Raw genomic sequence first — 27,576 nt, 5'->3', positions numbered from 1 at the left:
GGTGCCTGGAGGTGGGGTGGGGTGGGGTGGGGCACCTTGTACTTGTAGTGTGCTCCTTGTTCGTTACCATCCAAAAACCCCCCACACCAATTATTTGAGGCTTTCTTGACAAGTAAATAAGGATGGGAATTACAACTTCAGCTAGGTAAGAAAAGAGAGAGAGAGAGGGTATGGCATAATAAACTAGAGAGAGAAAGTAGTGAGTGGGAGGGATGTCACTGCTAAGAATGGGGAACAGAAAGTAGTAGTGGGGAAGTGGAGAGAGGAAGCCATTTGCTGGCCCTTCTCTCTCACTAGTTGATACCTTCAAGTTTAATCTCCCTCCATGTTACCCACACACAACCAGTGAAAAGAATACAAACAGAACCAAACCTAGCTAGCTAAGGTTCTGTTTGTTTTCTTACACGAGTTTTACTCTGACCAGTGGGGGGTTTACACACATAAATCTTTCTTTGTATTAGGGAAAAAATAGCATTCCCATTTTGATTTTCTAATTGATTGGGAGATACAAAAGCTTGATGAGAAAAAAAAAAAATTCCTTCACCAAGTTAACAGACAGAAGATAAGTAGGTCAATTCCCCGATACCACTACGAATATCCAACAAAGTTTTTTACTCGTTGGGCATGTTCTGCAGGAACTACTTCAAACTGAGTAGCATTCAATAAGTAATATATTACGGATTTTACCGGTCAAATAAGATACCATATGAATAAAAACCGCACTGAAATAAGTTTATATCTAACCAGGGCGATTTCTCACAGTTTCTGGATAAGAACAGAGTTGGCGAGGCCTGCCTCTTCAATTGTTTGGCTGTCGTCAGTAAGCTGCTTGGGAGGGAACCCCACTGTCTGCAGCTGATAGCTTCTCGCCCCTCCTGGCCTAGATGCATTGATGAATCCACGAATATCACTGATTCGGTGATGATAATTGAAGCGTGCCACCATCCGTGTTCCATCAGCTAACCGAAGTTGAATAGAGGTTGAAGCCAAATTATTGTCTACTACTAGACTCATGGGTGGTGCAGGGGAAGTGGCTAGAGGAGCCGCCCCCGCTACTGCTGCGTCAGATGTCACCGCACTGCTGCTGCTCCCTAAAGTTCTTCCCACTCCCTGGAATGCAACTTGCTGCTTCTCTCGTTCCTACACCAAAATTAAGATAAACATATTAAGCACGAACGATTATGAAGCTCGGAGGCAAAACCATGTACTTAAAAGAGTAAAAGTAGGACATACAGGGCAGTTTCCTTCCCTCCTTATGAGATTAACATGAACTGAAGACCTCCTGTCTGCTGGTTCGAGCTCTTTTGGGCACTCAGATTTTCTGATGCTCTGTATTGTGGTAAGTAATCAACCATAAGAGCGCATACCAGTCATACTTATACAGATATAAAACATAGATATTACGAAAACACAAAAGCAGATTTTAAAGGCTAAAAAGTCTCAAGTCTAATCCAACACGATCAACTGTAGGTCCAGTCAACACTGGGATAGATAGATGGTTCAGGGTTAGTGGGTTGAGGCTTTATAAGGCATGCCAAACATACATATACTTCAAATTAACATCGTGTTTTAAAAAAGAAAAGAAAAAAAGAATGGGTATTATCGTTAGGTGTACTGTAACGATAATTAAGAACTTAATCTGATTTTACCTCCAAGAAAGGTGCATTTTCAGGGTCATCCAACCTCCTCAAAGGACCATCGTCCACAGTGAACCCGTTGTTGTAAAACACAATATCATGAGTTACACGTTCTGGTTGCTGAGGTTGTTGAAAGTTAGAAGCCAGTGGTAGAGTTTCCCCAGAAAGTAGTCTACCCGTCCCAGTAAAACTTCTAGAGGTTGAAGATGGAGGAAGGTTCTTCTCAGTAGATCCTTCAACGGCTCCCAATTGCCTAGCTTGATTAAATATGGCATCAACATTATTACCTCCTCTTGTCGGGTCCTGTACAAGCATTCCGCTGCAAATACAAACAGTGATATCGCACAACTCTTTTAAACAATGGAAAAACACTCAATGATAATAGCACCACCAAGTCCATTCATCTAAAAGAGAATGACTTCAACTTAAAACACAGAGGAGTTTGTCATTCAAGACTTGTAATACACAATATGCAATATGCATATTTTGCAATATATATATATATATTAATGAAAATGAAGGGAGACAACTATATGTTCCTCACAGTTATGGAAGTTGTAATTACAAAAACACGATGTGATAATCCTGGATTTGCACTTCCAAGTGTTCCTTTGATTTATGCGATTTTTTAGCACTTACAAGTGCTACCACTTACTAAGTGATTATCACTTAGTAAGTGATATCAAATGTAAGTGCTATGGCGTTTGTTTTCCATCACTTCTAAGTGCTTGATTTTTATTTTTATATTAATTCTAGATGTCATAAAAATGAGAAATTGTCTATTTTGACCTTAAAGTATTTACACATTAGCCTTTCATACTAATTCATTATGCTCATGAGTTTGGATACAAGAGAATTACGGTTTATGAGTACTTTGTGTTGAAAATATTAATCTCAAACAATTCAAAATTATGAAGGAGAAATAACTTACGTTGCATGATGGATTTTGGGTGGTTCCGTGATTGATGAAGGAAGAGATGTGAAAAAAATTTAGGAGAAAAACTTAGGTGAAGGATGAATGAAGAAGGAAAAGAGTTATCGCTAAAGTCATAAAAGATTTTTTACTTATCAATTGTTTAAGATTTTCTTTTTAGTTATAATTATATTGGTAATTCTTAGCACTGAGGAAGTAAGTGCAAAAAAATAAGCTCCAAGTTGGACCTTACTTTTTTGCACACTTTGGCCCCAGTTACAAGTGATATTCACTTATAAGTGAACAAACAAACGGCCTAAAATTGCCGGCCCACACTTAGGTGAAAATCACTTAATAAGTGCAAAAATCGAACACCCTCTAAGTTTACTGAAAACATAAGAAATCTCGAAATATTAAGCTACATGTGTTATAGTAATGTGGGTGATTAAATCACCATCTGCCCCATAAGACTACTAGTGAAACTAAATCTAGGGTTTCAAACATAATAATAAGAACAAGAGAGAAAGATGAGATTACCTTTTCTGACCACCGGTGTAGTATTCCTGGGGACCATCGGAATCACTATCAGAATCAGGGGAAGGACGGTTGAGATCAGAGAGAGTACGGATGCCACCAACAGGAGGAGGAGGAGGACGTCTACCGGCGGAGGAGGAGGAGGATGGTTTTTTTTCAGGATGGAGGGGAGAAGACATTGATGAAATCGAAGGGTGGGGAGGAAGTGGAGATGATGATGATAAAGATGGAGGAGGAAGAGGAGAATTGTTTGATTGGTGGTAAGAAAGTGTATTAGGGTTTGGATTGTTGTTGTTGTTGTTGTCTTCTGAGAAGAAAGTGGAGACGGCTGAATCAAGATCAAAATTATGGCTTTCTAAGAAGAAGAGAGCTTCTTCTTTTGAGGAAGAAGTGATCTCACAAAAAGTTTCAACCAACTCTTTTCCTTGTTCTTCTTTCTCCATTACTACTACTACTTGCACCTTCTCTCTCTCTCTCTCAATCTTTCTTCCTCCTCCTAAATACTACTACTACTACTTTACAAGACTATTTATTTACTACTCTAAATTCATTCCAATATCTCTCACCCCCCTTCCTTCCTACCTACCTATCTATCTTTATGGACCAATTATTTAGCCCTTCCGATCTCTCATAGACAACAACATTGTCTTCCCTGTGTTCATGGGCGCTCAGAAGCCCCTATGGTACATTATTATATTTGATGCACAAGAATATACTGGAGTAATATAAATATAATTACCAAAATAGCATCCGTGGCGTAACAGTTTACTGTTTCCTGTCAAGAATGTTATTTGCTAGATACTACGATTTTGATCAAATTTATATTTCAAACGAAAAGCATGTCAAGAATGTTTTTTTTTTGCTAGATACTCCCTCCGTCCCATATTGAATGACCTAATTTCTATTTTAGATTGTCCCATTTTAGTGTCTTATTTCTAAAAATAAAGAAAAGAACTTTTCGCTATTTTCAACAATACCCAGTACTATAAATTTAATTACACCATTATTTTAAAGTAAATTCAACTTTTTCATTGTAAATTACAAAAGTTAGTGAGGTTACAATTGGAAAACCATGTTATTTTTTAAAGTCAAACTCTAATTAATGATGTTCTCTTAAAAGGTTGGGATTTCAAAATAGGTCATTCTTTTTGGGACTGAGGGAGTACTAATTTTGATCAAATTTATAATTCATACGAATAATAAAACCACCACAAATCCCTAGGGTTGGGTTTCTACTCTAGCAGATAATCCTACTCTAGTAGTATGCAATTATTCATCTAGCAGATGATCCCTAGGATCTCAGGCCTTTTTCCCACCCCTATTCCTATGCCCCAAACTTGAACTTAATACACATTACTCATCTCTTAAATGAATAAGATAAAGATACCCAGTAGTGAAAGATACATTTCTTGGGTCTAAAGAAAAGAGAGCTGGGGTGGGGGAATGAATTATAAAAAAGCCAAGGGCATCTCCTTTGCTGCAGAATTAGGAATGTTGTGTTTCTTCTTTTTCTTCTCCGCTATGCTAAGTAAAGCCTTTTGACGGTCCAATGCACTCTCTATATATTCTTGGAGTGGAGGCAGATTTCCTTGTTCGGAGTCAGTACGAGCTTGGCCTCGAATTATCTATTCAAAACACACAGATCAAGTTTGTTATTTCCAGAATATAAAACGGAACCGAAATGACAAGGAGGACTATGTTGTGATTTACCTTTGATGCCCAGCGACGCTCTGCCTGCTGACAAACGTCTCGGATATCTCTTCCAGACATTCTAAGTACAGCAGATTGGTCAAAATAGATCAGCCACAGGAAATACGGAACTAAAATTTAAGCCAAGATACTAGATACAAATTCAACTAACTCAGACTTTTTCAAATCCAAACCATGCGATAGGCTCTAAAAAGTGGTAGACATTACTTACTCTTCAAGAACTTTAGCAAATTCAACTAACTCAGACTTTTTCAAGTGCTTTGCATATTGTGCAGCTATCTGCTCCCGTGTTTGCTGATCAGGTAGTTCGAAAGTAATGATTGAATCAAACCGACTGGGAAAAAAATGTATTAGTGAGAATCATCAACTTAGGGTACTATTAGCTAACGCCCGTACAGCGGTACAGGCCATATTAAATCTTTACACGAGTCAGCGTACAATTAAACCTGATTAGAGCAGGATCAAGGTCCTCCTTTCTATTGGTTGCAGCAATGACCACCACCTTCTTCTCCTGCTCAAATCCATCAATCTTGAAAACAAAAAATGAAATATTCAGCAACTCAGGGCTACTGGAACAGAATTGTGCAAAATAAAGCCTACGTTACATAGAGGTTTCGGAAACCAAGTAGTACTTGTCGTAACAACACGGATAAAATCCTACGTGTAGCTTCATGCATTCCATCATCACGAGCAATGGCAAAAGAATCAACCTGAAACATTGTAGAGATAGGATGTAAGAATCAAAATATTATACATGGAAGCATGTCCTATGATCAAAGAGTAATCGAAATAACAAATACTAACAAGTAGAACCTCAGAAATAACAAAACCATAACTAGGCATTCATCGTTTTCTTTCAAGCCTAAGCGCAGTTCAGCTTACCTCATCTAGGAAAATGAGTGCCCCTTCAGACAGCTCATTAGCAAGAGAGAACACATTCCCCAACAACCGTTCACTTTCCCCGTAGTACTTGGACATCACAACTTCAAGTGGCACGTATAACAATGGCACACCCTGTCAAGTATTGTAAATGGTCGCTTAGGAACACATTTATACAATAGACAAAGAAAAAAAATGACCCTAACGTTAATTCACAAATTCAATGAATCGGTTTAGTATGCACCTTATGTGATCTTTTCCTAGAATGTCAATTTTCTATTTCATTCTTTAGCATATGACTTCAATTTTGCGGATACCAAAATTTTATTAAGCTTGGAACCTTTAATAGAAAGAAGGGACTGAGAGTGAGATTACACCGGAACTTTGCGGGCAAAGGACAAGAAAGAGTTCTGACACGCCAACAAGGAAGAGTGGATTGGACTGGTAGAAAAAGCTTAAGACCTGAGCCCATGTCACATGGATACTCTTCTCTAGTAATTTTATGCAACGTTGGTTACTCAGGTTCTAGGTTAACTCTTTTGTTTATAACCCTATAGTAGTGTAATGTTACCATGTAGTATGCTTGATGAAAAAGTAAAAAAGAAAAAACAGAAAAGAAAATTTTGGTAAAATAATAAAGGACCTAGTAGCTAGGAGAAGAAAATACATGTACACAGACAGATTAAGTTTGGCCTTTTACCACTCATCATATCCTACACCTCCTATAGGTGTCAGATGCCTATAGCCATACCCATGCCTGTGCTTCAAATCTTTGGAATTTTAACTGATCACCTATGTACTCCAAAAGAAGATAACTAGGTAAATACAAATAGCTTACTGACTTACAGCTTGATTAGCAATTACCCGAGCACATGACGTCTTCCCTGTTCCTGAAATCGAAAAAAATAAAGCAATTAAACTTAAACTAGGAGGAAAATGCTTAGGCGGCAAGGCATAACTATGAATTGCAAAGTTTGAAAACAAGTACATAATACATCAGATACTATAGTACATAAAATTTCAAGAACTAAATCAGGAAAGCGGCTTTACAAGGCTTAAATGCATTTTGCAATTTTGGTTACATCTAGCACTTCTCCTTTCTAAATATTATGAGTAGTAGAGTTTTTCCCTAAGAAGACACAAAGTGAATTAGATATTAATATTCAGAAGATTGTTAGTTTCAGCCACACATGAATTGGCCGATCCCTAGAAAAAGGATTCTGTGTATTATATCTTCTCTTGTCGTTTTCTAGTAAAAAGATTTTGGTGTTTGCAGACAAAAAAAAGACATACAGATAGACGTCCAATCAACAAACGAAGATAGAGAACCTTTCTTCGTGCTTACGAAAACCATTGGGAGTGATGCATTCTAAGTGGTGAAATTTTCACTTTCCGAGACACAAACTACAATCACCATATGAACATTTCACTACTTATATCTTATTTGAACAGGATATCTTAAAAAGTCCTGACCTGGTGGACCTTCAAAAAGCACCGCTCGAGCTCTATTAGACTCAAACTTACACCTGGTCCCACGAGCAATGTCATCATATACTTCAGGACTATGCAGAGCCAATAGTATTGTATCCTCTATTTCACTGCACGAGTAAGACAAGCAAGATACAGAGAAGGAAAAGAGATCTGAGAGTAGAACGAAAATAAAACTACATCGTAACCCGCATATTGTCTTACTTTCTTCCATTTGAGTTACAAGATAACTATAGTGGAAATCCTGCAAGAATAAAATATATGACATCATTATTTCTACATACCGTTTCTGCATATCATATCCAGCAATGTTTTCCCATGATACCCCACCAATTGACGAGCTTGAATGGAGTTCATTAAAACCAAAAACTCTCACTCCCATGGCCTCTAGCGCGGTAATGGATTTATCTTCAGGTAATCGTGGAGAATCGGTTTTGTTATCTTGTCCCTCTGAATATCCCCTTGGTGTTCGTCCCGAGGTCCTCTTCGTACCTACCTTTGAACCAGCTAATTTTAGTGCTGCCACCAAAGCCTCGAGCTCATTCAAGCTAAAACTCCCCTCTTTTATGAATTCAATTTCCTGAATGCAAATAATATCCACCACTGTATCAGAAAGGAATACAAATTGATAAAATTACAAAGATATCGAGTTCAAAATTGGGTTTAAAGAACTGTATTAGGTTACGCGAAAACTTACTGCATCTTCAGAGTTAATGAGTGACTGAAATACTAAGATGCATAAATCTTTGTCAATTTCCACCTTATCTTCAGGCGCATTAGCGTTTTCCTGAACTTGCTTCTTTTTTGGCTGATTTAGTATCAGCTGCCAAGCTATTGTACTGAAGAAGAAAAAAAACAACGTGAACTTTATTTTTGCTCATGCATGTGGTACCCTGAATTAGCTAGGCTAGAAATAGTCAGAAAACAACAACGACATTTGACTTAATCATCAGGACAAACCTTTCCCAAGCACGCAATAGCATATCTGAACCACCACCACGTCCTTCAGCCTTCAATCCAAGATGTGAAACAAGACTAGCGATGAGATGGGATACTTCACATGTTGGAGGAATCCGGAATTTGACTGTGACCTAGAAACATTGCATTTTGAATGGTTTACATTTAGCATTAAAATGGAAAATTTAGAGTCTCGACATCCAAGATCAATAAAGTAGTTCCAATAGCTTAAGAAGCAGCGAGCGATTAGTAATGTGGGCTTTCAGATAGTAACAAGGATTGTTAAAGGGAGTTTCTTCACCTTTTGGCCCTTGAAAGCAACAGTAAAGGGAGGGTAAGAGCCACGCAGGAGTCCTTGATTTTTGAGCAACTCTTCTATACGAAGTCGTTCTTGTCGAACAATTTTCTCAGCATCATTATATCCCAATGTAGGAGTGGGAGGAGTTTGAATATCAGATGTCTGCGAAAAGCTAAGGCCAGAATTTAATCAAATTAAGTAAAAAAAAAAAAAAACATCGAAGAACATAATTGTACTTTGTACCTCCTCCTCCTCATTGGCATCTGCTGCGTGAGCAATTTCTATGAATCCCATGCCTCCGAGGGAACCAGCTAAGAAAACCAATGATGACATTGAAAAAAACCCAGGAAATTCTGAATTACTACTAGTCGAAGCCAGCAGTAGATTTTGACAAGGTCCTCCTCCTGCATTTATGAGAGGAAAATAACTGCTTAAATAGATTGGGTTTTATAAGATTATTATATATTGTCTTTGCAACTAACCTGGAACCATTTCAACCAAGTCTAGGGTTTCAGAAAGTTCTTACTACTAGTGTGTATATATATATATATATATATATATATATATATAGAGAGAGAGAGAGAGAGAGAAGTACGAGGATGATGAAGGCCTCGGTTGGCAGAAGAGGATATGCATTTGAGGGCTCGCCATGGTCTGAGAAATCTGGTGAGAATAGTCATTTTCAGATGGGAACGTCGCTGTTTCTCTCTCTCTCTCTCTCTAAACTTGGCGGGGAAGGAATGGAAGAAGAATACGGCCTGTGAGCTTGGCGGAAGCGGGGGCCTTAAGATGGGGCCGTTAAGATCTGGGCTTTATTTTTGTTTATATTGGAGGCCCAATATTAGTTATCTACGAACGGAACGAGAAGTTTTTTTTTTTTGATGAAATTGGAACGAGAAGTTCATTACTAGGTAATTTTCTCTTTCAACATGATCTTATAACTTCCTCCACCTCTTCGTTACACAATTATCAGACGGGTGGTTGGATCTCTGCCTGCATATTGAGTAGTAATTGAGATGGGAAAAGAATTTCCCATCTCAATAGAAATTCAAGATTCCGAGCTTATAATCAATGTCTTATTGATTAGTGAAAGTGGTTGGGACTTTAATATTGTCCAGTAAGGTTGAGTTTAGGAGTAACTGAGAGAAACCCAAAACTACTCTACTCCGGCCAAGAGGGCATCGTTATAATCCTCATTCTGTAATAATAAATAGCAAATGGTAGGTGCTCTTTTTTTCTATATACCGAACAGATGGGGGGGTACGTTATGGAATAGATGTGATGGCCACATGCTAGTGGGGACGACTACAATTAGTCTCGGTTTGTTTGTCCAATAAGACACTGTTACACGTGCTACCGTTTAATATTAAGACAAGCTGCTGCTATCACAATCATTTCTTTACTCTATAACCCAAATTACCCGAGCAAAACATATACAGTACAATTCTTCGTCTTCATTGTACCTCCATATATATCAATGTTGCTCTAATTAGAGCTCCAAAGTTCAAAGAGAAGAAGACCATTTACAGAAAGAAACTAATATCCAATATATGTAAAATTTAGCACTTTAACTACTCATCTAGATAGAAGAAAGTAAAGGTGAAAATTTGGACTGATTTCGGCCGTCTAGTTGGTGTAATTTTGCAAAAACACCAACCAACGGGGCAGTGTTGTATGTACATGCTTCAGTTTGCACATAGTTTTGACGATCATCATTGAAACTGTCATTGATATCAGGGCCACCGACTACAGCTCCGATCACATCGTTGGGGTTTGGATCTTGGCTACTGTACCAATTATCATACCCTTGTGTGCAGCCAATAAACCCTTTATTCTTCTTATATGAAACCATGGATCCACCTCTATGGTGCACCTTTTTAGGATACTTGGATCCGAACCCAACTAGGTAACTCATACCCTTTGGGTTAGAACCCAATATATAATCAACTTGAGACTTTGCAAAGGTGAGCATCTCTTGGGGTCTCACCATTTCTCCTCTGCAATTAAGCTCTTGATTTGCATTTTTAAGATAATCGGAGTAGATGGTTAAAAGGAAAGCCGACGTAGATACATACTGCATGTTGTTCCATTTTCGAACGAATAAAAGGCCTCCTGCCGTTCGATTTATATTACTACCATTATTTTTGTTGAGGCAAGCACACAAATAGTGCTCGGCTTTTGAATGATATTGCTCAAGAATGTGACTGTGATCTTTGTATTTTCCATCCATTAGCAACTGCAATGAAAATAAATGTAGTTAAAATGCAAATCATATTAGGTATCTTAAATGGATGTCTCAAAATATGACGAGGTCGCTAATAAATAATTAGTACTAAGTAATCCTCCAATGACAACCTCAGAGAATGTAGCAAGTGGTAGGTCAAGTACTCAAGTAACAAGAAGCAAGGGCTAGGGTGATTTTATAAGTGTGAGAGAAAGTGTCACCTCTTAACCACCCAACACTAGTATCAGAGCGGATGACATAACAAGTCTCGGCTCAATAGTTTATTGAAATTAAAACCAGTGTGTGAGTGACTTATTAGGATAATCCCCATATTAGTTATGGAAGTGATTAAAAATGAGTTATAAGTGTAAGAGAAAATCTTACCTCTTGAACCAACTTTTAGGGCGAGAGGGGCCAAGACCACCCGACAAACGGTCTAGATTTGAACACCGAAAAGTTCAAGTGTTTGATTTCTAAACACTAAATCATTATGAATGTTGTGAAAGATTGTAGTAACTTTTTTGTGGGAAGATTACCCAATCCCCTAACTTATGCTTACTTTAAAGGTATAAGCTTTTTTAGAGTAAAAGTAAAAGAGTGGATCTAATTTTGAAATGAAATATGAGAATCAAGAGAGAGAGAGAGAGTTTGTAGTTAGAACTTTACCTTTGAAGCAAGAATTTGGACACCAGAGTATTTTACATCCCAACTGAACTCAGTAATAGCCCAACCAATCCCACCAAAGCTATGAGCATTATCAATAACATACTTGAAATAATCCATATTGTGGGTAGCCTTATAAAGCCACAAAGCTCCCCATAACAATTCATCTTTGAATCCACTCACTGATGGATAATAGCTTTTCACTACTTGTAAACTTCTATCATATTCTCCTCTATACTTGTCCCCAAATTCAAACAACTACACCCAATACACATTCCTAATCAAAATTTAACCACATTACTTAATATACTAATCCTATCTACTTACTACATTTTCTCTTACCTCTTGAGCATGATGGAGGAGTAGATGAGAGTAATGTGGGTTAGATTTACTAAACACAATCGACGCTGCTGCCATTGCCGCTGCTGTCTCACCGGCTAGATCAGATCCGGGGTTGTTTTCGTCAATTTTATACGCGTGTCTAGACGTTGTCATGTCTTCTGGTCTTTGCCAACAATAATGATCAGTATCTCCTTCTCCAACCTGATTAAGTTCAAATACTTAATTACTTACCTAATGTTTTGACTTAAAGCGTAATTAATTTCGTAATGCTGATTAAGAATGGATTACCTCTGCCCATAAAACATTAGGATTTGTATGAGCTTTGATGAAATAATCAGTTCCCCATTTGATAGCTTCGAGTATGTGGTCATACTCGCCCGCTTCAATGATTTGTTCTCTGTATTCAAGCACACTCCATGAGAGCAATGTTACTGTAAAGGCCATCGGTAGACCGAATTTCACATGATCACCAGCGTCGTAATAACCTCCAACTAAATCAACCTATAAACCCCCCAAAGGAATGACAAAAACAAAGAATGAAAAAACAGAGGGAAAAACAGAGCATTTTATCCATGAAAAGCTAATTACTTACCCCTTGTTCTAATCCATCAGTGAGTCCAGAATGATCTCTCCAAGTGACTCGCTGATTGTAAGGTAAACGACCTGATCTTTGTGCTTCGAAATAAAGAAGACTCTTTTGTAAGGCATCTCTGTAATCGTAAGCTTTAGCGGCAAAAGAGATCGATAAGATTATTAGCGCTGTGAAAAGTAAACAAAAGTTTGAGATTCTGAATTTGGCTTTGCTAGCCATTGCCATTCCTTACAGGAACTTCAAATGAGTTTAGTTTAAATGTGAGGTTCTTCTCCCTCTTATATATATGCCTCTCAAGTTTCACTATAAGTCTGGACTTTGGAGTGGTTATGTTAAGTAGTAACATTTTCAAATGAAGAATTTAGGTCCTGTTTTGTTTTGGGTTATTGAAGGATATTCCAAATCAGACCATTCAAAAGATAAACTTTTTAGTTAAGATTCACTTTCTCCTCCATAAGTAATCTATTTGATCTTTATTGTTTATATAGTTGTGATTTTGGAGGGGGAGACTTGTTAATTAAGAATGCATTAATAAGTTGACAAATCTATGCTTACTGAATCCCCTCATATTTAAGTGATGCAAACAAGAAAAAAATTTATGTTTTATCATGCACCTTTTTGGACACATGTTGATATGACCAACAAAAAAATAAGATTTACACTAGTAGAAAATTCATCAAATCTTTCAACTTTTAAAGTGCAACCACTTAGGGAATTGTGTTTAAAGTGGATACATTAATAGGTCCTTGAGAGAATCCATTAAGCAATGAAGAAATCATAGATTTGTAAAGGGGATTATCTTAAGCCAGTTTTTGTGAAGATACTTGCGTAGTCATGAGAATTTTTAAAAATTCAAAAGTAAGACATATGAGGTGCAGTAGGAGTAAAACATTTTCCCTGCCCCTTCATCATGGATGGATCCAGAATTTGGGCACAGGGGGTGCAAAATTATATATTCTAATTTTTTTTATATAACATAGATATTCATTCATTTTATTAATACGTCAACAGAGTTCATGTTTTGAAATGTTCGCACAATCTTCATTGTCGATTTCACTAAACAACTTTTTTTCAATAAAGACCACTAAACTATTACTCAACCAGGGATCACTCATTTTGTTTTTTAAGCGTGTCTTGACTAACTTCATAACTGAAAAAGCTCTTTCAACGGAACAATTACAACCGCAAAAGTTAATGCTAAAGTGATAAACAAATAAATTAAATAATGTCTTTTATTTCTCTCAGTTTCCACCATCGTTCTTGCAAGAGTTCCAATCCCATCTAAATTTGAGAAATCATCATTCTGTCAACTTTTCTTTAACCATTCCAACCTCTGTTAGCAAAGACAACACGACCAAGATTACCTTTTCAACATCGTAACAAAGGTATCTTAAGTCTTAACCATTCTTTATGATCATTAAACTAAGACGGAATACAGCGCCTTGAATTACTGTCTTTAGGAAAATTATTGTCTTTTTGGTTGGAATGGACCAAGTTGCAAATAGTATCTACTAATTTCATCTCTATATTTGTGTTATTGTATATGAAACTAGCTATTTTGATAAATCTAGTGAAATGGAAATGGATAGGGTATATATTATATGAATAAATGGTATTTTGCTCGACCAAAATCATAACCAAAGAGCTTACTTTTCCATTATGAACCACCCCGTAGCCCGAAGGTCTGTAGCTAAAGTCATTTAACGGTACAATTGGTTACAAATCATTTCTTATTGATAAAACGTATTTGTTACGGATTTTTGATCATTTGCTACGCTTTTAGCCGTAACAAAAAATCCACATTTATTATACGACTAAAAATATTTTGGGAGGATCCAAGGGGCTGCGGTTGCCTTTCATCAATGTCTTATCCTTACGTACTAACTGATAGCATATTTCACTTATATAAGTTGCTCACTAGTTTAAGTTGCATATCATACATGGTAGTAAGCTAGTGCACGAAGTCTACGATATCATAAATCCGATTTGGAGTTTAAATAATATCAAAGTCATACTCAGTAGGAGTGTCAGCGTGTCGAGTCAGGTAACAGTATCTTATTACCGAGAACCATAAGCTATTAAAAATTGCGATTTTGATTGATAACTCGTCAATTCTGGTTCTATATATAAGGTCATAGAACTAGAACTTATACAGAATGCGAGTACTTATCCAGTATCCAATACTTGTAAGGTTCTCTATAAGACTTGTTACTCAATCATTTTTACAGCAAAATTTATTATTATATATTAAAAGTTGATATAAAATTTGTTTTTTTTATTGCAAGGCTATAGAATTTGTTATTTAATATTATTTTGATTATCAATTGGTAATGTTTTACTAAGTGAGCAACCCATAAGACGTGATTAGAACATAATTAACTTGAAATAAGTAACTGAATCTTTAAAATTTTGCAAAAGAATCAAACAATCACCTCTCTCTTCGAATCGGGGAGCGGATCCCTGTCAAGTACACCCAATGAATATTGAAATCATATATGTTTCAATCGGATAATATTTATCGGTCGGGTACATCGAATTGTTATTGAGGCCTTACCGAATTTAATTGGATAATACTCATCGGACACTAAACCCTTTTATTTACCATTTTTTCTAATTTTGTCGGTGGAAACTTATCCCCCACAAAATTAGCTGTATGGTTCAGTTTAGACTTTAGATGGATATATTTCTGTTGGAGGGGTGGACAAAATTAAAGGTGACTGGCCGGGCATAGAAGAGACCGGGCTTGGCCGGTTTTTATAAGATCCACGAGCTCATGGGACCCGCATACGCGCCTCTTCTAAATTCTCGCCGACATTCTGTTGTTCCACATTTCTTACAAAAATAACGGGAATCGGACCCAAAAAAACGTTTGTTTCACTTTCACATTTCCCGAAAATATTGAATGAATCTCGGAAATAATAAGTGGATGGTGGAACAAGGACCATTTGGAACTTTGGATTTGTGTTCCATCTCTACTTTTCCTGCAAAGAGTTCCATCTACCATCTCAATGATCTCAGTTTCTAATGGCCACCTATGTGTGCAGTGGCAGAGTCTGGATTCAAAGTAGGGAGGGGTGAATATTTTCTTTTATTAAACTATAATTTCATTCATAAAAGATAACCATCACAATATTAAAATTTACGTGGTAGATAATTGTTATTCCTCTGAGAACTACATGAGAGTTACATAAGAGCATCTCCAATGCAAGACGCAAGAAAAATTCTAAAAATTCTATGTGTCAAGTCTGAAAAATGGATCTTTGAATGGTCTCTTTCTTATTTAGCCATTTAGAGACACTCTATTGCAAAACCTTCTCCAATGCAACACTCAAAAGAAACTCTAAAAACCTATATTTTGGTTTAAAATTTATAGATTTGCTTATGTGGCCCTTAGAGAATCTCAAGAGGAATTTAGAGTGTCCTCTTAAGGATCTCTAAAATAAATCTTGACACATCACCTTATAGATTCATGTTGAGTTTTGCATTGGAGATGGATTTTAAAGAAAAACCTTTAAAAAATCCTATGTGACACTCTAAAATTTAGAGTTTGAGTGTTGCATTGGAGATGCTCTAAGTAAAATTCACAGATCTTTCGAATGTAAAGTGCCTCATGTAAAGTGCCTCATGTAGGGAAAGGAATTGACAAGACACAGACTAAAAAAAAAAGACCTTAAAGGTCGAAAAAAGATATCATTAAGATCGAGAATGAAAAGACCCTAAAGGTCGCAAATTAAAGATCCTATAAGATCATCGATAATAAAATAATACTAATAAAATGAAGTTATATGATGATACTAGAATTGATACCAACGCGATGAAAGATTACTTTTGTAGTGGTCAAAAATCGTGTTGGGCCCACTTCGTCTAAAGGTCGCCTAGACCGAGCCTACTTCGAACAAATATCATTTGGGCCCGACCCACTTGCCTACTAGTTGGACACTCTCCAACGTGGAATTCGGCCAACTAAAGGTCCAAATGGCTCTAAGCCCTTGTGAACGTCCATCTAGACGAACAATAACCCATTAAAAGTTATAATGCTCCAAGCACCCCTTGGTCGCCCTCAACCGAGCCTGCCGGACACCGAGTCAACCTCAACTCCGGAGACTTCGCCACGTACTCATCTGACGAAGTCGCTCTAAAACCCCACGTCGCCTTAAGTACCGTTAGGCGATCTCAGACTACGAAGAGCCTAAAGTCGAGGCGGCGTAATCGTACGATCGAGTTACTCCAGGTGACAGATCGACGGTCGAGAACGAGTCTCCCTTAGGGTTTGGGGTCGCCCTCGACCCCAATTATCTCGGATCTAACAGACTCCACGAGTCCATCAGTCGCCTATAAATAGAAGGAGACTCAGACTCCAAAGGCATCGAAGACCAGCTAGAAAACGACTGAACACTCTTCTCTCTCTCATCTTTAGTATCTTCAGTGCTCTAGACGACGATAATCGACCTTCGAATTCCAGAAGACTTGAAGGATAATTTTCTAGGGGATCACTCTAGACGGCGATATTACATCTTCAAGCTCCATCACTCTCGAAGTCTTTCTCAAGTCCCTGTTACATCCCACTTCCTCCTTATCCAGAATCTCCGATCGAGACGACCTCTCGACCTGCTCCAGGAGATCAATCCGACCAACTATCCCGTAGAGTCGAAGCTCCGGCCACTCTACGAGTCTAGCCACCCTCCGACGATACAACACGGTGACACCCTCGGCATTCAATCGTTTAAATACTTATTTTTATAGTTTGCTGACTTGACCGTCGGAGTGCCCTTGACAAGACACCATCCCGGTGTCCCAAAGACTTCACGGTTTTACTTGTTTTTGTCTGTCTACAGGTCCAACCGGAACTTCGTCCATCTCGAGGTCTAAAGCCCAAGTTGTCGGTGGCCCACCAATCGACGATCTACTAATTGTGTGATTTTCTACCGTCCACAGTTTGGCGCCCACCGTGGGGCCCCTTCAACTAACATCTCAGACGACCTCATCAATGGAAGAAGGAATGGTAGCCTCACCAAACGATGTCTCGACCCAGATCGCCGAACTCACTGCTCAGATGAAAGAAAACGCCCAAAAATTTAAGGCCTTGGAGGAGGAGAATGCTCTGGTTCGTGCAGAAAATCAACTACTTCAAGAAAAAGTTACTGAACTCGCCATGGTGTATCCAACAGGACTTAGGTTTCGAACTCCAGTCAACCCGATGCAATCCTTGGTGACCCCTGAAGCAGGAAACTCCTCCAGTCAACCAACCGTCCAGTCTGGCACCATTGGCGTCTCGATTTCGAATCCAGTGACTAATACTACGACTCCGACAACGACGTTATTACCATCTTTCCAAAGCTCAGCTCAAATCAATCAACAATCGCAATCGATGACTGCCCCCCTTTTCTCATCCTCCCTTACTCTTCCTACTTTAGTACCTACTAATGTACCCTTTAGTCTGTTGACTAACGGTCTGAACTCTGGCTTTGCAGGAACCCCCTTGGAGCAGGCAATGGCTAAAAAATTAGCAGAGATGGAGGCTCTGATCACTCGCATTCCAGGAGTCCCAACCCCCCTTAGAAAGAGTCTACCACAGAGTTATGCAGACTCCCCTTTCGTCGACGCCATCGCCTTAGTGGAGATGCCGAAGAAATTTTCATTCCCAAGTATGAGAATGTATGATGGCACCTCAGATCCAGACGACCATATTGCATCCTACAAGCAAAGGATGTTCACTGCAGCCATACCCAGGGACCTTAGAGAGGCTTGCATGTGCAAAAGCTTCGGGTCGAGCCTCATTGGTCCAGCTCTCCAGTGGTACACCAACCTGCCGAACAACTCCATTGCCTCATTTGCCCAGCTGACAGACACGTTCGTTGAACAGTTCGCGAGTAGTAAGAAGTTAGAGAAGCTCTCTGGAGACCTTTATCGACTTAGCCAGAGGCGAGGTGAACCACTTAGAGATTATGTAGGGAGGTTCAACAGAGAGAAAGTCTCGATCCCCTATTGCAACCAAGAGACGGCAGTGGACGCGTTTCGAAAAGGGTTACTTCCAGACAGTGAACTCTACAAAGAACTCACCAAGTTCAACTGCACCACCATGGAGGATGTCCTTGCTCGAGCTTGGGTAGAGATCCGTTGGGAAGAAGACGAGTACCATCGAAGCAGACACTACCTTAGCGATGAGCGATCCCGAGAACGTCGCTTGAGACGAACAGATCGTAGATCAGATGGTAGATACTCAGAGCCTTACACTACTTCAAGGAGACCTCAACCTCGAGACAACAGAAAACCACTTGACCCACCAGGTCGAACTGGCGAAAGGCCACAAGGACCAATTCGCACCAGAATTCCAGAGTACAACTTGAACGTGGAACCAGCTGAAGTTGTAGCAATCTTGAAGGGCATGGGAAACAATGTTCGATGGCCAGGAAAGACAAAGACCCCAAGCGAGAAACGAGACAACTCTAAATGGTGTGAGTTCCATGGTGATCATGGACATACCACTGTTGAATGCATCGCCCTCAAACTCGAGGTGGCCGAGTTACTGAAGAGAGGTCATCTCACTGACTTGTTAACCGACAAGGGAAAGAACACATTAGCTCAAAGAGATGTGCTGCCTAGAGAACCAGAGGAACCTACACCCTCGAAAACATGCTTAGTTATAACAGGAGGATCATAAGTGAGTGGAGTCAGTCACTCAGCCGCCAAAAGAAGTGCTCGAGCTGCAGTCAACCCAATCGTCAGCTCAACCACAGGGCCCTCCTATACTGAGCAAACTATTAGCTTCCTGGACAATGAAATTTCTACTCTCATTAACCCTCATCATGATGCCCTCGTTATTTCACTTACAATTGCTAACTGTTTAGTTAAACGTATACTTGTAGATAATGGGTCTTCGACTAACGTTTTGTTTCTACATGGCTTGAAAGGTATGGGTCTGGAGGAATCCAGTATCTGTCGTCGCTCAACCATCCTCATCGGCTTTAGTGGTGAACAGAAATACACACTTGGAGAGGTCACTTTACCAGTCTACGCAGGAGGAATCAATCTCAGCACGACGTTTGTAGTGTTGGACTGCCCTTCAGCCTACAATTTGATTCTCGGAAGACCATGGATCCATGACATGAGGGCTGTCCCTTCCACTTTCCACCAAGTAGTCAGATTTCCAACCCCTTGGGGAGTGCGAGATATCAAAGGGGAACAGAGCACCTCGAGGAATTGCTACAAAAACACTCTGAAGGCCCCGAAGTCTCCATTATAGCAATTACAGAACGAGAAGCCTCCTAACGACCCTGATCACCCGAGCATGGAAGAATTGGATGAAGTCCAGATACACCCTGACTTTCCAGACCACAAAGTGCAGATTGGGTCAAGGCTCAATCCTATATTGCGTAACAAACTCATAGAATTCTTATCTCTTAACCATAATTGTTTTGCTTGGTCGCATTCTGACATGACAGGTATCGATCCAGAGGTGATAGTTCATAAACTCCAGGTGGATCCTAACCACCCTCCAGTGAGACAGAAGCGAAGAAAGTTCGCTCCAGAGCGCAATAGGGTGATCAATGAAGAAATCCAGAAATTAATCGACATTGGGTCAGTTCGAGAAGTCAGTTATCCAGACTGGTTGGCCAACGTGGTAGTAGTAAGAAAGAAGAATGGGAAGTGGAGAGTCTGCATAGACTTTACTGACCTCAACAAAGCATGCCCTAAGGACTCGTTTCCATTACCTCACATCGACATATTGGTTGATGCCACTGCTGGTCATGAGTTGTTGAGTTTTATGGACGCCTTCTCGGGATATAATCAGATGTTGATGCACCCAGCTGACCAAGAGAAGACTGCATTTATCACTGATAGAGGCATATTCTGCTACAAGGTTATGCCCTTCGGGCTCAAGAACGCTGGAGCGACCTACCAGAGGCTAGTCAACAAGATGTTCTCCAGCATGTTAGGTGACACCATGGAGGTCTACATCGACGACATGTTGGTCAAGTCCTTGATTGCTGATCAACACCTCGAACACCTCCAGCAGGCTTTTGATGTCCTAAAAAGGTATAACATGAAACTTAACCCCACTAAATGTTCTTTCGGTGTGTCATCAGGAAAATTTCTAGGCTACATGGTTACCCAGAGAGGCATTGAAGCAAATCCTGACCAGATCCAGTCGGTCATCAATATCCCTTCTCCTTCCTGTGTCAAGGACGTCCAAAAATTGGCTGGCCGAGTAGCTGCTCTAAGTCGCTTTATCTCACGATCGTCAGAGAAGTGCCATCACTTCTTTTCCACCTTACGCAAGTCCAAAGAGTTCAACTGGACTCCAACTTGCGAAGAAGCACTTCAGGATTTGAAAAGGTATTTAACCACTCCACCTTTACTTTCGAAGCCTAAAGAAGGTGAAAATTTATATATATATCTAGCGGTCTCTGAGACTGCTGTAAGTGCTGTGCTAATTCGAGAAGAAGAAGGTAAGCAATTTCCTGTTTATTACATTAGTAAAACTTTGCTTGACGCCGAGACTCGCTATAGTCAGCTTGAAAAACTCGCATTGGCCTTAGTCATGGCAGCTAGGAAGTTGAGACCATACTTCCAGTGTCATTCAATAGTTGTAGTCACCGCCTTTCCCTTGAAAAACATACTTTATAAACCAGAGTTGTCTGGGAGACTTACCAAATGGGCCGTAGAATTAAGTGAATATGATATAACCTATCGGCCTAGGACTGCCATCAAGTCCCAAGCATTAGCCGATTTTATCGTTGATTTTTCAGCTAACACTTTGCCACAGGCCGAGAAGGAACTTTTGTGTCTTACAGATCGAAGCAAACAAAAGTGGATCTTGTCTGTAGACGGCTCAAGCAACATGAACGGGGTCGGTCTAGGCGTGGTCCTCCAATCTCCAGAAGGAGACCTGATCCAACGTGCCATTAGATGCAGCTTCAAAGCGACCAATAACGAAGCAGAGTACGAGGCCCTTATTGCTGGCCTAGCCCTTGCCAAAGACATGGGTATTCGACACCTTGAAGTCAGGTCAGACTCCCAACTGGTGGTTAACCAGCTTCAAGGAACTTACCAAGCCCGAGACACCAAAATGACAGCCTATCTGGCCCATGTAAAAGAAATGCAAGTCGAATTCGAAGAAATTTGTATAATCCAAGTCCCTCGACTTGACAATGAGCACGCCGATGCACTGGCCAACTTGGGATCCTCCATCCAGACTAAAGCAGTTCAGACTATCCCTCTGGTCATCCTCGAGTGGCCAGCTGTATGGAAGTCTCCAACTTCCCAAGTGGCCAGTACAGATCTAGCTGATAATTGGACGACTCCAATACTCCGATACTTAACAAATGATGAGCTTCCAGAGGATAAAAATGAGGCAAGGAGACTTCGAGCCAAAGCTGCGCGGTTCACTATACTTGAAGGGCAGTTGCTAAAAAGATCATACTCTGGCCCATACCTCAAATGCGTCACTCCTAACGAAGCCAGGTACGTACTAGCAGAATTACATGAAGGTGAGTGTGGTAATCATGCAGGTGGTCGCAGTCTGGCTAACCGAGCCCTCACAGCTGGTTATTACTGGCCAACCATGAGAACTGACGCTTCAAATTTCTCTAAACGGTGTGATAGTTGCCAACGATTTGCCCAATCCTCTCATTTGCCACCTGAACGCCTAAACTCCATTTTATCACCTTGGCCCTTCATGAAGTGGGGGATGGATATTGTAGGCAAACTTCCAACAGCCCCAGGGCAACGAGTATACATGCTAGTCGTTACTGACTATTTTACCAAGTGGATCGAGGCCGAAGCCTATCACCAAGTTCGAGACCGAGAGGTAAAAACTTTTGTCTGGAAAAATATTATTTGCAGGTTCGGAGTCCCGAAAGAGATTGTCACAGACAACGGGTCTCAGTTCATCAGTTTTGATTTTCAAGACTTCTGTCAAAATTGGGGGATCAAACTCAGCTTCTCTACCCCGAGGTACCCCCAATCGAATGGCCAAGCAGAAGCTTCGAACAAGACTATCATAAAAACTTTGAAGAAAAGGCTCAAAAAGGCTAAAGGAGCATGGGCAGACGAGCTACCTGGAGTCCTCTGGTCGTATCGAACCACTGCTCGAACTCCAACTGGTGAAACACCTTTCTCCCTTGCATATGGTTCAGAAGCTGTTCTGCCAGCCGAAGCAGGACTTCCATCAACTAGATCCCAGTGGACTAGTGAAGAAGGGAACTGGGAACAACTGAACCATAACTTAGACACTATCGACGAGTTACGAGACTTGGCAGTAATCAGAAATGCAGCCTACCAACAGAAGGCAGCTCACCACTACAACAAAAATATCAGGGCACGAACCTTCAAAGTGGGTGACTGGGTACTTCGAAAAGTATTCCAGAACACTAAAGAAATTGGGGCTGGAAAATTAGCACCAACTTGGGAAGGACCCTACCTAATAACTAGAATAGTAGGGCAAGGTGCATACAAACTACAAGCCAGAGATGGACTCAACATCAATAATAGCTGGAATGCAACACATCTTAAGTTGTATCATTTCTAGACTCTAAAATTTTTGTTTAAATTTTATCTCAAACACTTTACTGACTTAAGCATCGGAGAGTCGGTGGCTACGCCACCGACTAACCCTATAGCTCGATTTTTTGCAGGATAGAGCATACGGCTGGAATGCGACACATCTTAAGTCGTATCACTTCTAAACTCTAAACTTTTTGTTTAATTTTTTCCTCAAATACCTTACTGACTTAAGCATCGGAGAGTCGGTGGCTACGCCACCGACTAACCCTCTAGCTTGCTTTTTTGCAGGTTAGAGCATCTTACCCACACAAACAGATGTCTCGCCAGAGGTGTATCTCTAACCTTCCAAAACTCCACCTCGAAAGTTTATATTTTAAAAACTCTACTAAGTAACTTTTGTACTGGAGGGTCGATGGCGCCACCATCGACCTCCCACCCAATTGCAGAGCGACCACGAACGACAGGGGGACAAGCATGGGTGGAAAACCGAACCTCCATCATCCACCAGCTTCAGTCGACTCAAAAGATAACAGTCTGGAAAAGTTGATTCAACTTCTAGACCAAAAGGCGTGAAACATTCCCCACCTTCAATCAGGGACACAAAAATTATCAATGATCCCTCGGAAGCACGAACGAACCAAACCATTCTCAAGTCTTGCACAATCCAAGACTCCATATAAGGTCAAACAGTGTTCATCTCAACTTCCATGAAGTACTGAATGTATTCACTACTTACTTCTATCCTTCCCTCTATTGATAGAATAATACTAACTTGAGCGTCGGAGGGTCGATGGCGCTGCCATCGACCATCGTTTTTGTGTGCGTACAGGTCGGCTCAGGGACAAGCAGGAGAAGCACAACCTTCACTCATCCACTGACGCTAACCGACCGGTAAACAACCTAAGTCCAGAAAAACTATTTTTCTACACTTAGGCTGGGGGATAAACGGTGCCTCGGATTCCCTCAGAGCCAAAGCAAGACTAGAGCTTCGATCTTACACTTCAAACGAAGAACACAAGACTTCTACGGGAAATCAGTACTTCCTAGAAGCTTGTTGTCACTTCAACGAGGCAACAAGGTCCACGCTCGAACTCTAATTGGCCTAACAGGGACAACGTGACACCAAAATGCAAGCTGAACTTCCAGTATAGCCGTGTTAGAGACCCGAGCAATCAACCTCAAACTTCTAGACGAAGAACATAAGACCTCGACGAAAGCACAATTATTTCTAGAGTCTTACTGTCACTTCAACGAAGCGACGTGGTTCACACTCGATCTCCAGGTTGTCTAACAGGAAGTACTACTACATCATACACCTTCTTACACCCCCATTTCAGCCACACAATACACAAGACGCCACTTATCTCACTTCCTTTATTAATTGCTTTTATTTAACTCTCTTTACACATTGCAGTTCATGTGGGCCGAGATGTCTCCCAGACTCCACCCTGCCTAAGGAAGGTTCGAGATAAACACAACCCGAGGAATGTTAATGCCTCGGATGTTACCTAAAAACAACAAAAGAGCTCAGTCCATCGAAATCATCAAAGCAATAAAACGACTTGAAATGATACAATCTTCTTCCCGAAAGAACACGACCTCGAGCTCTACATGACAGAATTACGGCTCAAGGCTCGGCTCCAACTACAAAGTCTCAGAATTCTACCATTCCAGAAGAACGCATTCAAAGATGCTATCCCATGGACAGCTCTGTAGAAACGACGCAATCCCGAAGGTCAGGCTCAAAAAGAGCACCCTAAATTTTCATCCACTAGGCTCGGGATTACAAACCTCAAGTCTAAATTACTTTGTAATACTTCTTACTCAACTCATTTTTGTTACATTTTCTTATGAGTACCTTTTTGTTTTTTGAGTGTTTGATTGAAGTGACTTGAGTCATAAAACTCATTAAAGAGATCATCGCCCTTACAAATATTTGAATGTCAAGACTACAATTCTACTGATAAAAACCAAGTAAAGGAAAGTTAGAACAACAACAAGGTATCACAAAAAGCCCCATGGGCGTCTAAAGTTGCATATGCCTTGAGGGCGTTTAATACACGCCTGGAACACAAAAACAAAGCCCCATGGGCACCGAGACGACACGACTTGCCTCAAAGGCATCGAAAATACGTCTAAACAAAAAACTACCCAACATCAAAGACCTGATCAAGCATCTGGTCCATCTATAGTATCATCATGAGAGTCGTACCCGTTCTCCCTTCGCCATTCCCTCCAGTTCTCCAACTCGTCATTTATGACCCAGGTTGTATGAAGACCGCTCTGGTACTCCTTCGCCATCTCGGCTCGAGCACGTAGTGCCGCGGATTCTCCCATCTTGAGAATGTTTGTTGCACAGTCACTATGCTTCGCCTTGAATCCTTCGGAAGAAACTTTCAACTCCTCATGAGAAACCTTCAACCTCGACATTTCTTCCTCAAGCAAACTGATGCGAGCCTCAAGGGCACTCTCCTTGTCCTTCCCCTTCGAGCGGTCCTCCTTCAACTCAGCTACCTGCTTCACGTAAGAAGAAATGAGCCTCTGGGCATGAAAGATCCCAGACGCAGCCTGCAACAAACGTAAAAATACATCAACCACTCTATCACCCAAGGGGATAAGAGTTCGAGAGCCACAAAATATTACCTGGACGCCGCCGATGGCCACGCGCCTCATCGCCTCCTCAGCACCCAATTCGCCAAGGAGGTCGACATCACCATCCAAGTAGTAGAGATCAGACAATCCTTGCACGAAGGAAGGGTCTTGAAACACTGATGCACCCTCGGGCACTTGAGTACGATAATTACCCACTTGAATCGGCATAAAGGTCGCCTCGGGGCGAGCACGCTCAACCGAAGGGCCCGGCTCGACCGAGGCAGTCGAAGGACCGACTGGCTGAGATGGAGCAGAGCGAAACTTCCTCTTCTTTGCGCCCTTAGCAGCAAGTTCCTTTGCCGAGGGCGGAAGAATGCTCCGTGGAGGCATATCGTCAGCTAAACAAGTCAAACAGAAAAAAGGTAAGTGAAACATAATGCAACTATAACTCGTTAGTTTAAGCAAACGACGTACCTATCGGAACGACAGAAAGAGGGCGAGTGATACGTTGGTGTCGAAGGTTTGTCGGACAAAGAAGGGTCGTCCAATCTCTCATCTCGACCTCTAAGAAAGTGAAAGCCTCGAGTCTAGACTCGGCTTCCTCGAAAGTCAGACCGTGGCGGTTGCCCTTCTTCACACCTAAGCAGAAGATGTTCAGGTGACAAAACTCTTTACTTAACAAAAATCAAACAAACAACGCATGCATAACTCACAAGGGCGACGCCACAGCCAAGTGGAAAATTCTGCTCAGTACTACAACCAAACATGCCGCAAACGAAGAAGTATCGGCATTGCCAATTTCTGTCATGTTTGGTCAAATTAAGGATGGGGTGGACCATACCGCTGCGAATCTTTAGCTGATACCGACCGCGGTCTAAGTGATTCTCTTTCAAGTAATAATACGCGCAAACGTCGACCTCGTGTACATCTTGATCCTCCTTTTCCGCTAAGGCAGCTAGAGCTAACAGCAGCCTCCAAGTGTTCGGCATGAGTTGAGAAGGGGCTATTTTGTACCGAGATAGCACTCTGCAAACTAGGGAAGGCATAGGATACCTAAGGCCCGAACGGAAGCAATGCTCGTAGATAGCCGTCCAACCAGGGGGACTGCCCCAGCTGGCAAGCTCGTTAGGGCGAGCCGCCCTAATATCGACTTCGGGTGGAATATCATACTTATGTCGCAATCCACTAACATATTCGTCATCAAGTATCGAAAAACAACACCCCTCTGGCATATCCTCTACCTCGGCACTACACGAGTCTGAGGCACCCTCGTTGTTGTCATCAGTAAGGCACATGCTCGGGTCCTCCATCCTACAAGTCATCGACGGAAAAGGGTGAACAATTGCTTCCCACCTAATGTCGAGGCCTACAAACTTTTGTCTGGAGCAAATCCAACAAATATTTGCACGTATGACTCGCAAGGGAACCAATACTTAGTCCAACTAGACTATATTTGGTCTCTTTAGGACAATCAAAGTCCCGCTAAATGGATTGAGCCAACACTTAGTCCAGCTAGACTATATTTGGTCTCTCTAGGGCAACTAAAGTCCCGCTAAAATGGATTGAGCCAACACTTAGTCCAGCTAGACTATATTTGGTCTCTATAGGATAACTAAAGTCCTGCTAAACTTTAAATGGCTAGGCATCTAATACTACTATAACACCTAAGAGACGAGCCGACACTTAGCCGTCTAGACTACTTCAAGCAAATTCAAGGTCAATATTCCATAAATAGCAAAACATGGATTTCAACAAATATATTATTTCATAAAGATTCAAGCATCAAAATCTAGCTAAAAGCATGCAAAGGAAAAAATATGGAAAGCATGGGAAGAACATATGAAGAACATGGGAGAAACAGGCAAAGAATATGAAGAACATGAAGAACAAAGGTAAAAACCAAAAACCTTACCTTAAATATCCAAAGCAAGCAAAATCCCTCCACAAGTTGCTCCAAATCCTCACAAGTTGCTCCAAGTCCTCACAACACAAGTGAGGGAGTGAGGGGTCCTCACTCCTTTATATAGGGGTTGGGCTACAAAAGAAGTGGATCACACCAATTCACATGTCACATCACCATGTAGTACTATTACACCCACAAAATTTACTTTGTCATAAATGTGTCATATAGTTGTTGAGACCCCCCACAAAAAACATGTGTTGTCTATTTAATTATATGACACTTGAACACATTTGTTCACACACATATATGTATACCACACATGATAGATGTACATATAT

General features: G+C 40.7%; 4 protein-coding genes across 6 annotated transcripts; all 4 read right to left on the bottom strand.

Moving 5' to 3' along the window:
• Positions 1 to 447: 447 nt before the first annotated feature.
• Positions 448 to 4,501, bottom strand: LOC147560687 (plant UBX domain-containing protein 4-like). Its single transcript, XM_086662809.1, has 5 exons — positions 4,251 to 4,501; positions 3,088 to 3,957; positions 1,650 to 1,956; positions 1,234 to 1,329; positions 448 to 1,140 (listed from the first exon to the last, which is right to left on the bottom strand). Exons 2-5 carry the CDS (start codon positions 3,525 to 3,527, stop codon positions 757 to 759), a joined length of 1,227 nt encoding a protein of 408 aa, XP_086518935.1. The 5' UTR covers positions 3,528 to 3,957; positions 4,251 to 4,501; the 3' UTR covers positions 448 to 756.
• LOC147560686 (P-loop containing nucleoside triphosphate hydrolases superfamily protein) lies at positions 4,445 to 9,756 on the bottom strand. 3 transcript variants are annotated; one of them, XR_015234850.1, is made up of 14 exons: positions 9,012 to 9,756; positions 8,660 to 8,820; positions 8,420 to 8,578; positions 8,122 to 8,252; positions 7,859 to 8,000; positions 7,446 to 7,741; positions 7,147 to 7,271; positions 6,520 to 6,563; positions 5,677 to 5,808; positions 5,427 to 5,504; positions 5,233 to 5,323; positions 5,006 to 5,128; positions 4,795 to 4,855; positions 4,445 to 4,709 (listed from the first exon to the last, which is right to left on the bottom strand). XR_015234850.1 is itself a non-coding variant. In XM_086662806.1 (14 exons), exons 2-14 carry the CDS (start codon positions 8,677 to 8,679, stop codon positions 4,533 to 4,535), a joined length of 1,581 nt encoding a protein of 526 aa, XP_086518932.1. In that variant the 5' UTR covers positions 8,680 to 8,820; positions 9,012 to 9,756; the 3' UTR covers positions 4,445 to 4,532. The 3 variants fall into 3 exon arrangements, 2 of the variants coding, with proteins under 2 accessions (XP_086518932.1, XP_086518931.1); XM_086662806.1 differs by having other exon boundaries at positions 5,241 to 5,323; positions 8,420 to 8,588; XM_086662805.1 differs by having other exon boundaries at positions 5,241 to 5,323.
• Positions 9,757 to 9,799: 43 nt separating this feature from the next.
• Positions 9,800 to 12,692, bottom strand: GH9B8 (glycosyl hydrolase 9B8). Its single transcript, XM_086662808.1, has 5 exons — positions 12,238 to 12,692; positions 11,934 to 12,146; positions 11,646 to 11,846; positions 11,307 to 11,561; positions 9,800 to 10,652 (listed from the first exon to the last, which is right to left on the bottom strand). The coding sequence occupies exons 1-5, from the start codon at positions 12,460 to 12,462 to the stop codon at positions 9,996 to 9,998; spliced, it is 1,551 nt and encodes a 516-aa protein (XP_086518934.1). The 5' UTR covers positions 12,463 to 12,692; the 3' UTR covers positions 9,800 to 9,995.
• A 12,055-nt stretch (positions 12,693 to 24,747) lies between these two features.
• On the bottom strand, positions 24,748 to 27,329 carry LOC147560684 (uncharacterized). Its single transcript, XM_086658061.1, has 5 exons — positions 27,248 to 27,329; positions 26,049 to 26,646; positions 25,810 to 25,974; positions 25,387 to 25,733; positions 24,748 to 25,311 (listed from the first exon to the last, which is right to left on the bottom strand). The coding sequence occupies exons 3-5, from the start codon at positions 25,889 to 25,891 to the stop codon at positions 24,913 to 24,915; spliced, it is 828 nt and encodes a 275-aa protein (XP_086514187.1). The 5' UTR covers positions 25,892 to 25,974; positions 26,049 to 26,646; positions 27,248 to 27,329; the 3' UTR covers positions 24,748 to 24,912.
• Positions 27,330 to 27,576: the final 247 nt, after the last annotated feature.

Source organism: Eschscholzia californica, unplaced genomic scaffold (genome assembly GCF_041429995.1).
Source record: "Eschscholzia californica isolate CP2 unplaced genomic scaffold, dmEscCali1.0.p SCAF_2, whole genome shotgun sequence".
Taxonomy (NCBI): domain Eukaryota; kingdom Viridiplantae; phylum Streptophyta; class Magnoliopsida; order Ranunculales; family Papaveraceae; genus Eschscholzia; species Eschscholzia californica.
Note: the sequence above shows the minus strand (reverse complement) of the source record. Positions and strands in the feature narration are given on the sequence as shown.

Excerpts from the sequence above, each read along its gene's own strand:
- LOC147560687 (XM_086662809.1), bottom strand. The coding sequence starts at position 3,527 with ATGGAGAAAGAAGAACAAGGAAAAGAGTTGGTTGAAACTTTTTGTGAG. Across the intron at positions 1,957-3,087 it reads TACACCGGTGGTCAGAAAAG|CGGAATGCTTGTACAGGACC; the intron begins GTAATCTCATCT and ends TTGTATTTGCAG. Across the intron at positions 1,141-1,233 it reads GGAGGGAAGGAAACTGCCCT|GAACGAGAGAAGCAGCAAGT; the intron begins GTATGTCCTACT and ends ATTTTGGTGTAG.
- LOC147560686 (XM_086662805.1), bottom strand. The coding sequence starts at position 9,096 with ATGACTATTCTCACCAGATTTCTCAGACCATGGCGAGCCCTCAAATGC. Across the intron at positions 8,253-8,419 it reads TTGCTTTCAAGGGCCAAAAG|GTCACAGTCAAATTCCGGAT; the intron begins GTGAAGAAACTC and ends CAATGTTTCTAG. Across the intron at positions 8,001-8,121 it reads CTATTGCGTGCTTGGGAAAG|TACAATAGCTTGGCAGCTGA; the intron begins GTTTGTCCTGAT and ends TTTCTTCTTCAG.
- GH9B8 (XM_086662808.1), bottom strand. The coding sequence starts at position 12,462 with ATGGCAATGGCTAGCAAAGCCAAATTCAGAATCTCAAACTTTTGTTTA. Across the intron at positions 11,847-11,933 it reads CTAATGTTTTATGGGCAGAG|GTTGGAGAAGGAGATACTGA; the intron begins GTAATCCATTCT and ends GAACTTAATCAG. Across the intron at positions 10,653-11,306 it reads TCCAAATTCTTGCTTCAAAG|TTGCTAATGGATGGAAAATA; the intron begins GTAAAGTTCTAA and ends TTTTCATTGCAG.
- LOC147560684 (XM_086658061.1), bottom strand. The coding sequence starts at position 25,891 with ATGAGAGATTGGACGACCCTTCTTTGTCCGACAAACCTTCGACACCAA. Across the intron at positions 25,734-25,809 it reads TCTTTCTGTCGTTCCGATAG|CTGACGATATGCCTCCACGG; the intron begins GTACGTCGTTTG and ends TGACTTGTTTAG. Across the intron at positions 25,312-25,386 it reads TGGCCATCGGCGGCGTCCAG|GCTGCGTCTGGGATCTTTCA; the intron begins GTAATATTTTGT and ends CGTTTGTTGCAG.